General features: G+C 39.8%; 1 protein-coding gene across 6 annotated transcripts in view; it reads left to right on the forward strand.

Moving 5' to 3' along the window:
- Positions 1-17,511, forward strand: part of LOC126174902 (probable phospholipid-transporting ATPase IA) — a 639,177-nt gene that overhangs the window by 604,604 nt on the left and 17,062 nt on the right. For 2 of the 6 annotated variants that reach the window (XM_049921326.1, XM_049921325.1), the window contains exons 22-23: positions 9,709-9,740; positions 9,941-10,025. The exons of 2 other annotated variants lie outside the window; for them this stretch is intronic. In XM_049921326.1, the coding sequence (XP_049777283.1) occupies positions 9,709-9,740; positions 9,941-10,025 (117 nt within the window). The remainder of the gene's footprint in view (positions 1-9,708; positions 9,741-9,940; positions 10,026-17,511) is intronic. 2 more of the 6 variants (XR_007535496.1, XM_049921330.1) reach the window with 2 other exon arrangements.

Below are 17,511 nucleotides of genomic sequence, written 5' to 3' on the forward strand. Positions count from 1 at the left end.
AATATAATATGCCTCATGAATCTGTGTCAATGCTGAGCATCAGTCATCTCTTACAGTTGAACTGAAGGCCACTGACATGTAATGTCCAGGAGTTCATAGAGTCACTCCCCACATTTTTAGCATACCTGGATTCATATGTGAATTGTGATGCTCAGGTTTAAATTTTCAAAATTTCACTTTCTTTACAAAACTGATGAGTGTGAAAATGGCTAATTTTTCTTGGAGTGCACTGTTATAGACTCACTATAGCCAGTGTGTAATCATCACTTCTCACTTGCCACTTATCCACTGAGTGGTTTTTTTTTTCATATTTTCCAGTTTTTACTAAGGTGATCAATCATTACTTTTTCCATAGCACCTGCTTCCCTGTTTTTTATCGAAACATCACATTCCACTAGTTTCTGCCATTTTCCACACAATATCTTGACACTTAAGTCTTCACCAGGTACTATTGTACTTCAACAGTATGTAGTATGTAATTATATCCTGAAGCTTCTACTACCACAGGAAATATTAATTTTAGGATAGTAATGATGCTGTGGTTTTCACAATTAAAGTTTCTGATCTGTCTGATACTGAAAGTTTACAGTCAGTATGTATTACCAGTTTTGACTTATGGCAGTGACATGAAACTTTAATGTGAAATCGATTCAAAAATAGTGTGTTTCATAGTGAAGATTGGGGAGAGGTATGTTTGGAGTTACTTGAGTATACAGGAAAATAAACAAACGGATCAGGCAACAGATTGGATTGGAAGATGTAATTAAAAATGTACTACAAATGAAACTGAGTTGGGCAGGACATGTAGCCACACAAATGGATTGTCAATAGACTGCAGTAGAACTTTGCTGGTTCTGATATAAAGAGGATAGACAGTATTGGAAAGTGTGCCAGAGTGACATCAATGTACATTGCTGACGACCATAATGCTTCGAGGAGTCTGGAGGAAGTCTTTATCCAGCAGTAGGTGTCAAATGGCAGATGATGATGAATGGTGCTGAACCTGGAAAGTTTCAGTATGTGCCACAGCTGGTATAAATCTGATGGTACTTGATTTAATGGGGCGCAGCATTTTAGACAGCTTGAGTGATCAGTTACCTAAAGCATTTAGTATGACTCAAATTTATAATCTTTTATAAATAAATTTTTAATAACAATATATAAAGCATAAATTGCTACACACCATGTAGAGGAGGTGTTGAGCCTTCAGTTGGGGCCCCAGTGCTCAGAGACAAGTGCGCACGCGCACGTGTATGTCCACACCTGGAGACACCGGCGTTTGCGTGTGTGTGTGTGTGTGTGTGTGTGTGTGTGTGTGTGTGTGTGTGTGTGTGTGTTCTATTTTGGAAGGAAGACATTTCAGCCCAAAAACCTGGAATCAACATTGTGGCTGTCAGTGACTCAAAGCCTCATCTACATGGTGCAGCAGTTCTCCCTTTCAATCCCTTTCATATTGTTGTTATTCCATCTTGGACTTTCTGTTGTTTAACTTCTTCATAATTCTGCCAGATTTGCAATTTTCATTACATTTATTTTTCTGTCACCAGTTTCAGTTCTGTTGTCAGTTTTAAGAGTGATTCACTTTCAACCAATACTTTTATAAAATCAGACTATAAGCTTGATAATTAACAACATATCAAGATGGCAGTGGAAAAGTAAATATAAAAACACTTGCAACTTTGATGTAATTATTGAAATATCATTCGTACAATTATTGAAACTGCTGAGCACAAAATACAAAAATCTATCAAATTTTGTATGTCATTAAGTTCATCTCATAATGGTAATCAGGAATGCTCTACTGTAACAACAAGACAGAGTTTAGTTTGGTTTCAGGTCCCATTACCTTCTCATGTGTTATAACTTAACTCTCTTGTGCCTTATCTACAATAATGTTATTCCCCTTCCTAAATATATTCAATGAAGCTGTTTCCTATAAGAATGCCTAACATTTGACTCCACTGCAATATCCGTTCCATACTCTGTCAAAACATGGAGTTTCCTCACAATACTACTTTTGCAGCAGTATTACAGATACATCTGTATGTCTTATCACTCGATTTTTGCCTAAGAGCTTATATGTTGTAGCATACTACATTCGAAAAATAACCACGAGGGAACATTTTATATATTTGTGCTTTTCTCCCACAACAGATTTTTGTAAAATAATTCAGCAGAATTTAATTGCAACACAGTCAGACCATGGACCTTCCTTTAATAATTTGTATTCAGTGTTGTTTAAATTTCTTGCATATGCTTTTCCACTTTGCTTTTGTGTATTGCCTGTTGTCATTTCTAAAAACTTACTACACTGACTTCCAGTTTGTTTTTTGTATTTTCTACTTTCATTGTAGTATTTTTATAGTTTTGCAAAATTTTCAACTATTTTCTTACTCATTCTTAAATTTTGTTTTCTTTATTTTCTTTTGTTCGTAATACATTAAAGAATGATTTTTGATTTTACATAATTGTAACCTCCTCATTATTTTTATCTTAATTTTGTCATTTCATAGAATTAGTCTCATTTGCTTTATTTTTATGAGTTTCTGGCTGTTCCTCTTCATCAGTTGGTTATAATCTTGATTGAAACATGTGGAATGGTATTTAGTTCTTAAATCTTTGTTGAACCAGATGTGAGGCGCTGACAGCTTTCCATGTCTCCTAGTACTTGTCAAGCATAACTTCTCTTGGGAACCCAGTCATGGGTCTGTTATAGTCATATGTTGACAGGATGCTATGATCACATCCATCAGTGATCACTTTAATGTGACACAGTTCAGATGACCATATCATTTAATTACAGCATACTATAAAAATGTTTTATGGAATACTTGGCTGTGATGCAGGCTATGGAGAGCTCATTGTAAACATAGATACAGAATGTGTCACACATCTATGATTCACCAGAGGGTTGCTGTCCACAGAAGAGAGGAATTGGAATTAAAATTAGTGTCACAAAACTTTAATTTTCCACCAATGTTCACCCCTGTGATTGTGGAAAGCTCATGTCATTCAAGAATTATTTGAGATTTCTTATTCATAAAAGTTGTCATTTTGACAAACTTTTGCTATGCATGTTGAGACAATTCAAGAAAGTCATGTTAACTGCTATTTCTTCTAATCACAGAAAATGGAAAATGGCTGTAAATTGCAGTAGTTTATATAGCTGCTGTGAAAATAGCCACAACAAGATACTTGAAAAAGACGTCACAGGTGTTTGTCTGATGTAAAATTTTGATAGCATTTCTGTACCAATTGATCAAACAGAATATCAGAGTAGCCTACCTGCATCAATTGTAACTTTGCTGTAGTAAATACAAAGCAAGGAGAATAAATAGGCAATAAAAGGTACACAAAGTGTGCATTATATGTATTTGGAAAGAAATAAAGAAAGCAGTTTTGTATTGGATATTAATAGTCTGCTCTTAGGCTTTATTTTCCGAAAAATAAAAATAAAATACTGTTTAATGATTTGTTGTTGATGAGCTGAAGTGTCAATGGGATAGAGTGGGACAGCATATGAGAGACTACAAATTGGAAATTAGAATATGAACTAGAGTTCAGTAGAGACATATAACAAATTGAGTGATTGTCTGCGGTGTACTTAGTATGACAAGCAATCAACACTTAAAATGAGTGAACCCTTATAGAACATTGCTTCAGAATGGCATTCATGCCAGTATGAAGGAACTCATTTAATCCTTGAGAACATGAATTGTAGTAGCATTTTTGTATACACAATAGTGCATAATTTTTAAATATGTTTGAACATCTTGCATAGTAAATATCCAAACTTCAGAGCAACTGAGAATCATAATTTTCAACACAAACATTACACTTTAAGGCAATTACAGATATACTGTAATCAAAGAATAGGAAACTGAATAGCATATACTTTGTAAGTTAAATTTTACTGTCTTCAGAGGCTTAGAAAAATGTAGGGACACCAGTAGAATCATATGTCACACAAACAGTACTAAACATATCAGACCTGAAACAAAACACTCTGTGACCAAAACCCTCCGTAGCTATTTATTCCAAAGATGTCATCCATGTAATTAATAATGTGTGGGCTTCCTTCTGTTGTTGTTATAACTTTCAACAACCAAAAAAGGCCTTACATTATATTGTGGTACGCTGAAGGTGGCATTTACTTCCATTCTACATTACGGGCAGTGTATGGTTGTTGCCAAGATTTTGTGCAAATACACTCCTGGAAATGGAAAAAAGAACACATTGACACCGGTGTGTCAGACCCACCATACTTGCTCCGGACACTGCGAGAGGGCTGTACAAGCAATGATCACACGCACGGCACAGCGGACACACCAAGAACCGCGGTGTTGGCCGTCGAATGGCGCTAGCTGCGCAGCATTTGTGCACCGCCGCCGTCAGTGTCAGCCAGTTTGCCGTGGCATACGGAGCTCCATCGCAGTCTTTAACACTGGTAGCATGCCGCGACAGCGTGGACGTGAACCGTATGTGCAGTTGACGGACTTTGAGCGAGGGCGTATAGTGGGCATGCGGGAGGCCGGGTGGACGTACCGCCGAATTGCTCAACACGTGGGGCGTGAGGTCTCCACAGTACATTGATGTTGTCGCCAGAGGTCGGCGGAAGGTGCACGTGCCCGTCGACCTGGGACCGGACCGCAGCGACGCACGGATGCACGCCAAGACCGTAGGATCCTACGCAGTGCCGTAGGGGACCGCACTGCCACTTCCCAGCAAATTAGGGACACTGTTGCTCCTGGGGTATCGGCGAGGACCATTCGCAACCGTCTCCATGAAGCTGGGCTATGGTCCCGCACACCGTTAGGCCGTCTTCCGCTCACGCCCCAACATCGTGCAGCCCGCCTCCAGTGGTGTCGCGACAGGCATGAATGGAGGGACGAATGGAGACGTGTCGTCTTCAGCAATGAGAGTCGCTTCTGCCTTGGTGCCAATGATGGTCGTATGCGTGTTTGACGCCGTGCAGGTGAGCGCCACAATCAGGACTGCATACGACCGAGGCACACAGGGCCAACACCCGGCATCATGGTGTGGGGAGCGATCTCCTACACTGGCCGTACACCACTGGTGATCGTCGAGGGGACACTGAATAGTTCACGGTACATCCAAACCGTCATCGAACCCATCGTTCTACCATTCCTAGACCGGCAAGGGAACTTGCTGTTCCAACAGGACATTGCACGTCCGCATGTATCCCGTGCCACCCAACGTGCTCTAGAAGGTGTAAGTCAACTACCCTGGCCAGCAAGATCTCCGGATCTGTCCCCCATTGAGCATGTTTGGGACTGGATGAAGCGTCGTCTCACGCGGTCTGCACGTCCAGCACGAACGCTGGTCCAACTGAGGCGCCAGGTGGAAATGGCATGGCAAGCCGTTCCACAGGACTACATCCAGCATCTCTACGATCGTCTCCATGAGAGAATAGCAGCCTGCATTGCTGCGAAAGGTGGATATACACTGTACTAGTGCCGACACTGTGCATGCTCTGTTGCCTGTGTCTATGTGCCTGTGGTTCTGTCAGTGTGATCATGTGATGTATCTGACCCCAGGAATGTGTCAATAAAGTTTCCCCTTCCTGGGACAATGAATTCACAGTGTTCTTATTTCAATTTCCAGGAGTGTACATGCAACACAAACCAGCATCCTAGCTAAGCTCAACAATGCCCAGTTGCAGTCTGATCAGCACTTTGAATAGACAGTCCAGCAAATCCACATACAAACGATAATGCATTGACCTTCGCTATTTGGACAGTACCATTATTTTCATGGCACAGGAAAGTATTTTGTTTCAAATTGTTACTATATTTGAGATGAATGCTCCTCTCCAAATTGTTCCCATTAACACCTGCATTCATTTGGCAATTGACCAAAACTGGTGGCCTGAGCCCCAGACCATTGCAATGAATTTTTCTGTCAGGACCACACACTAATGTACTAAATAACTCCCCTCCCTCTCTGTTCCCCCCACCTCCAAAACGCACACAAGCAAAAAGAGCTATGTCACATCACTCCATACTATCACTACAATTGTCAGTGTTGACATATGATTATTAGGTGATTTTCCACATCCACCTAGGCAAATACTTGGCTGTTTCGCAAGTCCTGACTTGGATACATGATCTGCAAACTCTTTGAAAAATGATGTCACATTTGACCATGCAAATACACTAAATATGTAAGAAAGGGTACATGGAGTGTGGTGAGCCCATAGTAGTAGTAATAATATCCTGTATATGGGCGTAGTTGGTTCTCAGTGAAATTGGTATCAGTCCCAAACTGGCATTGGCTGGATAATGGGCACTGGAAAGGAAAGATTCATTCTTCAGATCAGTGGCTTTTAGGTAACAGAATTAGGAGGAAAACATAGTACTTTCACATTTCAGTTAATCATTCTGTTATTGATGTCTAAATGTGAGCTAGAATGGAAGTTCTCTGTTGCGGATGACAAAAACAACATAAAACTGATTTGGATAGTTTGCTGCAGAGTGCATTGGCCTTTGTCAGTTAATTTTCTGGACCGACCAGAATCATTATTATGCTACTGTGGCATTTTCTCTGTAAATATCATTGCTAATAATGAACCTTGACACGTAGGATTCATGTGAAATATCTGTCACAGACTGACAAATTTGGGTTTTCTACAGTTGTGTATAATTTCAGCTTAATCAAGTTTACCTGAAATATACTTGGGGACATAATCTTATTGTATTCAGAGGGTATCTGAGTAATTTTTAACATTTTAATCCACAATTTCTCACTCTTGTTTTGGTAGTTGAATAATAGGCACTTCTTTCGTAGCTCCTATAGACTCAAAAAGAAAAACAGTCTAAAGGAATTATTTAAAATGAGAATGTAAAGAAAAACTGTTGCAAATTACTTGACGTCAAAGTGAAAAGTACTAAAAATAGTACCTTCTGACATGAGATGTTCTTAGGCAGGTTCAAGAGCAGATGTATGGAATATTACTGTAATTTGTGATGTTATGTGTTTCACAAACTTATTTCACAATAGTGAAAGTAATTCTCAAATTAGGATGCTATGTAAATTTCCTTTTAGAAACAGAAAGGAGGTGTGTAATTAGTTAAAGTTAATGTGTATGCACCAAGTATTTATTTTAGATTTTCTTTATTCTCAAGTACAACTTGCTTCCAATTTTAATATCATACTGAAGACACCCATTTCCTTTTCTCATCATTGTTAAATATGAAAGGTGCAAATTTTCTTTTGTTGCAATTTTAGAATCATTCTAAGGACAGACTTTTCCTCTTTACATCATTGTTCGCTACAAAAGTTACAAATTTCCTTTCTTTGCTTCACAAAGAAAAACACGAGAAATACACTACTGGCCATTAAAATTGCTACACCATGAAGATGACGTGCTACAGATGCGAAATTTAAACGACAGGAAGAAGATGCTGTGATATGCAAATAATTAGCTTTTCAGAGCATTCACACAAAGTTTGCCCCGGTGGCGACACCTACAACGTGCTGACATGAGGAAAGTTTCCAGCTGATTTCTCATACACAAACAGCAGTTGACCTGCGTTGCCTGGTGAAACGTTGTTGTGATGCCTCGTGTAAGGAGGAGAAATGTGTACCATCACGTTTCCGACTTTGATAAAGGTCAGATTGTAGCCTATCGCGATTGCGGTTTATCGTATCGGGACACTGCTGCTTGCGTTGGTTGAGATCCAATGACTGCTAGCAAAGTATGGTATTGGTGGGTTCAGGAGGGTAATACGGAATGCCGTGCTGGATCCCGATGGCCTCGTATCACTAGCAGTCGAGACGACAGGCATCTTATCCGCATGGCTGTAACAGATCATGCAGCCACGTCTCGATCCCTGAGTCAACAGATGGGGACGTTTGCAAGACAACAACCATCTGCACGAACAGTTCGAAGACTTTTGCAGCAGCATGGACTATCAGCTCGGAGACCATGGCTGCAGTTACCCTTGACGCTGCATCACAGACAGGAGCGCCTGCGATGGTGCACTCAACGACGAACCTGGGTGCAGGAACGGCAAAAAGTCATTTTTTCGGATGAATCCAGGTTCTTTTTACAGCATCATGATGGTCGCATCCGTGTTTGGCGACATCGTGGTGAACGCACATTGGAAGCGTGTATTCGTCATCGTCATACTGGCATATCACCTGACGTGATGGTATGGGGTGCCATTGGTTACACATCTCGGTCACCTCTTGTTCGCATTGACGGCACTTGGACAGTGGACGCTACATTTCAGATGTGTTACGACCTGTGGCTCTACCCTTCATTCGATCCCTGCGAAACCCTACATTTCAGTAGGCTAATGCACGACCGCATGTTGCAGGTCTTGTACGGGCCTTTCTGGATACAGAAAATGTTGGACTGCTGCCCTGGCCAGCACATTCTCCAGACCTCTCACCAATTGAAAACGCCTGGTCAATGGTGGCCGAGCAACTGGCTCGTTACAATACAGCAGTCACTACTCTTGATGAACTGTTGTATCATGTTGAAGCTGCATGGACAGCTGTACCTGTACACGCCATCCAAGCTCTGTTTGACTCAATGCCCAGGCGTATCAAGGCCGTTATTACGGCCAGAGGTGGTTGTTCTGGGTACTGATTTCTCAGGATCTATGCACCAAAATTGTGTGAAAATGTAATCACATGTCAGTTCTAGTATAATATATTTGTCGAATGAATACCCGTTTATCATCTGCATTTCTTCTAGGTGTAGCAATTTTAATGGCCAGTAGTGTATGTATTTGCAGTAAGCATATAACACAGAAAAGTGATAAAAGGAAGAGATACATTCATTACTGCTGCAGGTGTGCACATCAAAGTTAAATCATTCTACAAATTCGAGAAATCTTGTGTATAGTATCACTTTTCTTCTGTGTAATTCTGTGTACAATACACTGTTTACACTTGCACATCAGACATCACCAAAAGTATTTTATCCTGAAGTTGTTAACAAAGACACTACCTTTTTCTGTACAAATATATTTATTTCATAGACTGTATACTGAAAACAGACATTATTAAATGATAGATTTGAATGTGTGCATATTATAGCAGTTGTAGACACATTTGTATATTCCTTACGCACATATTCCAAGTTAATAAATAAATTCAAATAAGCACCATTACCCTTTAAATTATGACTTAATTTTGTCATTGCTTTGTACAAAGCTTTTATTCTGTTCACATTTATGTATTAGTTTCTGTACTTAGTGGCTCTTATAAAAATATTATTGTGTAGTTATTTTAAAAGTTGTAAGTTACTCTTAAAACATTTGAGTTTAATTTTAAAATACAGTCACTTTCCTGGTTAATTCCTTTACATTTGTTTTCTCATCAAATTCAAGTGAATGCTCATCATACAATACAGCTCTCTCCTTACCCACAAACTCTTTAGAATGGACGTGGCTGCTCCAGCATGCACACTATCAAAGAGACCTGCATTCAGTCTAATATTACAATTTGAGTCCACGGTGATGATATAACTATTATTTCTAACAAAAATTCCATATGCATTAAAAAGAATCATGATTTTTAACATCCTTTATTTAGTTGTCACTGGTTATTTGACTTTACGTATGTATTGTAGTTACTAATAATTCTATGTTTTCCTGACACCCAAACCTTGTCTTTGTTATTCTATTGATGGTGTTCTTTCTCTTTGTTTCTTTCCCTTCTCATCAATTTCTTCAGACCGTTGCATGCAATTGGACAGCTGTCGAGATGTAAGTACTACTAAATGACACCTTAAAAATAATATGACTTGTACTGCATGCTGCCCTTCTGCTAAAATATTTTGTAGTCATTAATTCATGCTATTTCACATAATTTTTGTTGGACATTTTGTAGGTACAATAGTTTATTTAATTGTGTAATGCATCATGTAGTGTAATAAAGTTGTTACCATAATATTTTGATTTGCAAGTTACGTGGCATGGCACAGATGAAGATCGCATCACATCACCACTCTGTTGCTCTCATCACAGGAACCAATGCAGATTCTACACACGGTTTGTACGAAAATTATAAAATAGATTAAATCTTAGGGGAACAAAAGTTATATCTTAGAACATCATATTACGCAAATATAATCTGGTAATAAAACATTTTTTTAATGATAAGACAATTGACTGTGCATAATATTCAGATAGATAGATAAATACACTTTTCTTCAGTAGATTCATAGTGAGAAGATCATGAAGGATGTAGAAATATGTAATACACATTGCCTTACAAAAGAAAACAAGAAGCACTCAGAAGCGAAGGAAGAAATAAAATAAAACTTCATAGGCTGTGAGAGTATGTGATGTTATTTCAGTGATTGTTCTATCGAATCAGATTACAATGACTTTGGTGGTATGAGCCCACTTACCAGTATGACTCTGCACCAGCTCTGGCCTGGATGCATGCACTGATTTGGGTAGGAAGACTGTCACAGTACTGTTGTATTCCTTCCAGAGGCAAGCTGGCCCACAACTTTCGTTACTGGCCCTTGAAATTCTGGATACTGATACAGGACAGAGTTAGTCCAAAGTGGCCTCACACATGTTCTATCGATGACAGATCTAAGGATATATTTGGCCATGGGAGTATGTCAACATTAGGCAGACAGTGCATAGAAACACCTGCCACATGCATTGTTCTGTTGAAAACTGGCATCACCATACCTTTCCATGAGAGGTCCACAAGAGGACATATAAGGGGTATTCAGATGAAAACTGAACACCCACCATGACACAACCATGAAATGGTTTCATTCAAAATTATTCACCACACACATTAAGATATTTATTCCACTGGAAGACGAGACAATTAATTCGTAGAATGTGGTTGGCCCCAACCACATCCACTCTTACACTTCCTTGTCCAACTGAAATAAATGTCCATGCATGTGTTCCTTCCAGTAACCAAGTATGTGAAAATCACAATGTGACAGATGTGGGCTGTTCAAAGGATGTTGCTATGTTTCCCAACCAAATCACTGAAGCATAGCCTTCGTCTGATTGGTTGTGTGGGGGCAGGCATTATCATGTAACAGGATGATTCTGTCTGACAGCATTCCAGGACATTTTGACTTTAAGGTGCATCACAGTTTCTGCAAATTTCTTCATAGTGCTGTGCATTGATTGTGGTTCCACACTTGAGGAACTTAACAGACAGAGGGCCCCTTCAGTTGACGGAGTAGGTCATCATGACCTTACTGGAACTTGCATGAATAGCTCTGGAGTTCTTTGATGGGGGAGATGTGGGATGTTTCCACTGCTGGCTTTGCCATTTGCCCTCAGGTTGTCACACTGCTGTTGGACAGGATCATCCTGTTGCACAGTAACACCTGCCCCCACACTGCCAATTGGATGAAGGTTAGGAAACATTACAATATCCTTTGTACAGCCTGAATTTTTCACTGCATGATTTTCACATCTTCGATGACCTGGAGAAAGACATGCATGGATATCGCTTTCAGACAGACAAGGAAATGAAAGAGTGGTTGTGGTTGTGGAGTTATCAGCAGCTGACCTCGTTCTGTGCATCTAGTCTCCCAGTGGGATAAATGTCTTAACACATGTGGTGATGACTTTTGCATGGAACCATTCCTCGCTCGTGTTGTGGAAGATGTTCAGTTTTCATTTTACTGCCCCTCTTAGAATGTCCGTTATATACTGCTGTGACATCAGAGTTTCCTCAATCACTACCAGCTGTGACCTGAAGTCATACTCAATGGATCTTCACATCATGACACCAAAATAACTACTACTGTGCCTCCACAAAACATTGGAGGAATGGAACCTCTGCCCAGGTTGCTGCCATACTCACCAGCAACATTCATCTGGTGTAGTGCAGAACTGTGATTCATCAGTGAACACAATGGGATGTCATTCATCAGCAGTCCATGCAGTTTGGTCATGGTACCAGTCCAAATGCAGCTGTTTCTGTTGTGGAGTTATTAGCAGCCTATGCAAGAGACATTAATTCCCTAGACTGTCTGCTGTTAGTCTCCAACAAATGGTGTGGGATGACACAGAATGTTGGAGGGAATCCCTTTCTTGTTCTTGGATAGCAGGCACAGATAAAAAGGGTTACGATGTGCTTAGTGCACAATGCAATAATCACCCCGTGTAGTGGTTAAGCATGGTTGACCGGAACACTGATGATCAAGTATATCTGCCCTCACATTCCGCCGGCCGGAGTGGCCGTGTGGTTCTAGGCGCTACAGTCTGGAGCCGAGCGACCACTACGGTCGCAGGTTCGAATCCTGCCTTGGGCATGGATGTGTGTGATGTCCTTAGGTTAGTTAGGTTTAATTAGTTCTAAGTTCTAGGCGACTGATGACCTCAGAAGTTAAGTCGCATAGAGCTCAGAGCCATTTGAACCAACCCTCACATTCCCATGCAGTATAGCATTGGGCCACTGTCACATCCAAATGCCCTACAGATCTGAATTTTGCACTATTCGACCAGATGGCCAAATGGAAACCCATAATGATGCCTCTTTTAAAATCTGTCACGTTAGCTGTATCACATTAGTATGCAGAATCTCCATGTCCTTCACAGTAATCCCACAACATTTTATGCTGTTCACACACCTTATATACCCTACCAGACCTGGTAATAACACTAATACCCTCTGGTGCCCATTCCACCTCTCACAGAGAATTTCATTTCTAATCACTTGTATTCCCACCTTGGTGTGTAAATGCACAAAGTTACATTGACGTCTTGCTATGTTCTCTGGGTGCTTTACTTTTTCTGTCAGGCAGTGATACTTACAGAAAAACAGATGTACTGATGTTCCTTCCACATATTATAAGCGAAATGGTCCTCAATGGTGTGAAAGAAGTCAAAACTCCAAAACATATTTTGATGAAACTTTAATACCAAACTTGACACACACACAAAAACGTATACATGGTGAACCAGAACTCCGTCAACAAACTTTTAGAGGCTGTTTAGGGATACCTTTGAGTATTTTTGTGTTAGTGGCCCTTGATCTCCAGCAGCTAGTTGCAGAGTTATTGCATACTGATTGGTTTCTTGCCCCAGTTAGCTTTGATCTGTACTGCACAGAAAATAGTACACAACAGTACACATGTCAACAGTATGCACTGTGTGTGTGTACCTTATTTTCATTTGCTCACAGTACCTGCTGGTGACAATAACTTTTTGCCTTACCACAGCAACTGCAGACTTATCACAGTACTGCCTTTGGGTTGTTGCAATACTCTGTGTTGTGTGTTGCTCATTTTGGTTATTGCATATTACATGCTTTGTCACCATTGTAAAGGTTTTCACAGAAACAAGGGTGATTGTGGTAATAAAACTGAATAAATATTACTTGTATTATTACCATGTAATGAACCACTGGAGGCCATGGGTCTCTTATACCAAAATACTCAGGAGGTATCCCAGAACTACCTCTGAAAATTTGTCAGTGGAGTCTGTTTCAACTTGTATACATAAAAGTGCATCTTGTAGTCACCCATCATCAAACAGAAAGCAATTTACAGCACTCACTCACACAGACTGCATTATTAAATTGCAGACAAGCAAAAGTTTGTTTGATAGGTGACACTGATTATCAAGCACATGTTTAATGGAACATTCCATGAACATTTTTTAAAAAGATGAACTTAACATAGAGAAATTATCATGGAAAATCATAAAAAGTTATCTGAGTGGGGGATGTGGAAATTATTCCAGAGTTATCGAAAATAGAAGAACACAGCAAAGATCATCTGCAACTTCTTTTTTATTGGATGTTCCAGTACTTACTTCAGTAATATCTTCTGTGATGCAGTAGTTGTCAACACCGTATTCAATTGTGAAAAAAGAGAAACTAATCTTAAACCTTTATGCCGAACCATTGATGTCTCAGCAGATGACCAGCAATTCCTCTGTTTTCTTACTGTGACAGGTCCAGTATGACCTGGAAGCGTAGTTGAGATTAGGGACACTAACCGTAAAGCTATGATCTCTGTACTTTAAATGTGGAAATTTCTCTCTCTTTCTCTTTTTTACTTGCAGACTTAGGTGTTGATGTATTTTGCACAGTTTCACTCCTCATAGTCCCAAAGGACAACTTTCTGGATGATGTAGGAGACATCAATTAAGTATGTATTCCACAAAAGCAAACAGTAAGAACATTTTGTTAAGTAGATAATCCAACATCTCAATTATGCTTGTTCTGTGGCCTCTGAAGTTCTTACTCTTGTTTAGAGAAATGTTTCATCTGTAATGAGTTAAAATGAAAGTCACTTTCAGTGAAACTGAAACTGATATGCACAGCTATGGCACGTACATTATAAAAGTAAATGCTGTAGGAAAGTTCTTTTAGAATGTAAATACTTTTGGATTAAATGCCCCTATATGGTGCTGATTGGACTAACAGTACCAATGCTGCCAAAAAATAGCATTCACACTGTTAGTGTAGTTGGCACCATGTAGGGGCATAGGTAGGGTGTGTGTGTGTGTGTGTGTGTGTGTGTGTGTGTGTGTGTGTGTGTACACACACACTTTAGCACGTCAAAGGATAGTTCTATAAGTTAGAAAGTTTTCTTTCTTTAGTGCGTGCCTGTTGTCAACTCAATGCTTCTGCTTTTCGGTGAATCATCTTCAATCCAAAAGTATTTACATTATAAAAGTAATCTTCATACAGACTGGCTCTCATTGCCTCAGATTCAGAATGAAGGTCTGTATTTTGAAGATGAAGCTTTTCTTTATAGTCTGAAGGAAGGAAACTTACGGTTTATCTTCCCATCGACATCCAGGTCATTAGAGACGAAGCATAAGCTAAGAACGTCTCAAGGATGGAGGAGGAAATTGGCCATGCCCTTTCAAAGGAACCAACGTGGAGTGACAGGAAAATCATGGAAAACCTAAATGTGTATGGCCACAGATGTAAATTTGAACCATCATCCTGAATGCGAGTCCATTTTACTAACAACTGCACCATCTCACTTGGTCTCAACTGTACGCTCATATACATAAGGCCAAAAATTACAACTCCACACAAATTAAAAATATCATTAAAAGACTCCCTCATTGATCAGCCCTATAATTCTAGCGTTCTGTGACTGTTCATTCTGTAGAAGTTAATTTAACTATCTAATAGAACTCCTCTCTTCAAACAATGGAAAAACAATATTTGAGAAGGAAAGCTGCTACTCGCCATATAGCAGAGATGCTGAGTCGCGATAGGCACAACAAAAAGATTCACACAATTATAGCTTTTGGCCATTAAGGCCTTTGTCAGTAATAGACACACATACACACACACACACGCGTGCGCGCACACACACACACTCACACAAACGCAACTTCCACATACGTCTGCAGGGGTAAGTAATGGAAAGGAGAGAAATAAAAAAAAATTAAAAGACTGGGTGTGGTGGTGAAATGATGGCTGCGTAGTGCTGGAATGGGAACAGGGAGCGGGCTGGATGGGTGAGGATGTGACTAACGAAGGTTGAGGCCAGGAGGATTCCGGGAACGTAGGATGTATTGCAGGGAAAGTTCCCACCTGTCCAATTCAGAAAAGCTGGTGTTGGAGGGAAAGATCCATATGGCACAGGGTGTGAAGCAGTCATTGAGATGAGGGATATCATGTTTGGCAGCATGTTCAGCAACAGGGTGGTCCACTTGTTTTCTGGCCACAGTTAATCAGTGGCCATTCATGCAGACAGACAGCTAGTTTGTTGTCATGCCTACATAGAATGCAGCACAGTGGTTGCAGCTTAGCTTGTAAATCACATGACTGGTTTCACAGGTAGCCATGCCTTTGATGGGATAGGTGATGTTAGTGACCGGACTGGAGAATATGGTGGTAGGAGGATGTATGGGACAGGTCCTGCATCAAGGTCTATTTACAGGGGTATGAGCCATGAGATAAGGGATTGGGAGCAGGGGTTGTGTAAGGATGGACGAGTATATTGTGTGGGCTGTAACCAAGTAAATGAAACGTTGGCAGTGAAAGATAATATTATGCAAAGAGAAACAGGTACTGGTGATGGCCTAATAAGCTAATACTAGATACCATTGAGCAAATAGCACAAAAATACAACATAATTTGTTTTCTTCTCACTTTTAAACATATGATTTCTCTACTAAGGGGTGAAGGAAGAATCCGTAACCTGTACTTACCATCAGGTACCAGAAACACTGGTTTCAGAACCAGTGCATGAAAAAAGAGGAATAGAAGAGGAAAAAGGATTATTGAAGAACTGAGTAGAAAAGTCATCCAGGTACCCAGGACAATAAATACTTATATTTATTTCTTGCGACTTCTGCATGTGCTGATGAGATACCTGCATCACATTCAAAAATTACTTTCTAAAATGTCAGATTTATTTATTTTTTACAATGGCTGTGAATTCCCTGACATCAAGTGTATTAGATAAAGATTTACTACCTATGTGAAAATTTATGCCAGGACTCAAATCCGAAATTCCCGCTTACTGCGAGCGGTCGTCTTAAACGCTTCAGCTGTCCATGCACATTCCCTGACCAACTCAAACCTCCACATGTCACGCTGTCTACATCCTTACATTGTAATCTACTAACTTCATCACCTAATGCTCAACCTCCCTCTTGGAGGAATCCAAGGAATGTTGCATGCAGTATGTGATGAACTTAGTGGTGTGCAGTATAAGGATGACAGCATGACATATAAAGATCTGGGTAGGTCCAGGGAGCGTGGGTAGATAGCCATAGTAGTTGAAGGGAACTGCTCTCGATAAGCAGGAAATCCAGGCACAAATTTTTATACATCGCTGCTGTGTAGTAAATCTTGACCAGGTCAAGCAAAGTCAATTAATTAATTTCAGAGTACTTCTGTTATCTGTCTTTAATTAATAGTGAGAGAGAAAAAGTATTTCTGCTGAAAAATTAATATATTTACATCTACTTTTATCGAGCACTAGATGTGCCAGTCTAAGAGCAAGTGCATCTAAAATTGATGGCGTTCTGAGTATTCAGCAGTAGCTAAAAGATGTGAGAGTATGGATACCAAACAAAAAAAAAATAAGAAAGTAAAACAACAGGGAAGTCAACCTTTGTGGGAAATTGAAGCTTAAGGCAGGATTAGAATATATATATAGGGTGTTTCTGTTAGAGAATGCAAAAATGTAATGGGACATAGAAAATGCTCCACTGAACAATTTGAGGTATGGAGGTAGAGAAGCCAGCTTAGGCAGATACGGAAGTAAATGTGTCTACTGCTCTGTGTAGCATTAGTGTTTTCCAGCTCATTTACAACTAACATGCATACAAATTTACATGTACTGTACTGTTTATTTGCATTACATTCCTTATTTCCTGTGAGGAAACAAAGAGGTGAACCTGTTTACTAGGAAGTCATGATGCAGGTTTTGTTTATTTGTCAGATTGCTCTGTTGCATCGTATTTACATTGTCACATGACAGAACGTACTATGGATCAACAACAGGCCCATTTGATTACTCAGGGGTATTCAGAGATATACCATACAATACGATGGAGGAGT

Source organism: Schistocerca cancellata, chromosome 3 (genome assembly GCF_023864275.1).
Source record: "Schistocerca cancellata isolate TAMUIC-IGC-003103 chromosome 3, iqSchCanc2.1, whole genome shotgun sequence".
NCBI lineage: Eukaryota > Metazoa > Arthropoda > Insecta > Orthoptera > Acrididae > Schistocerca > Schistocerca cancellata.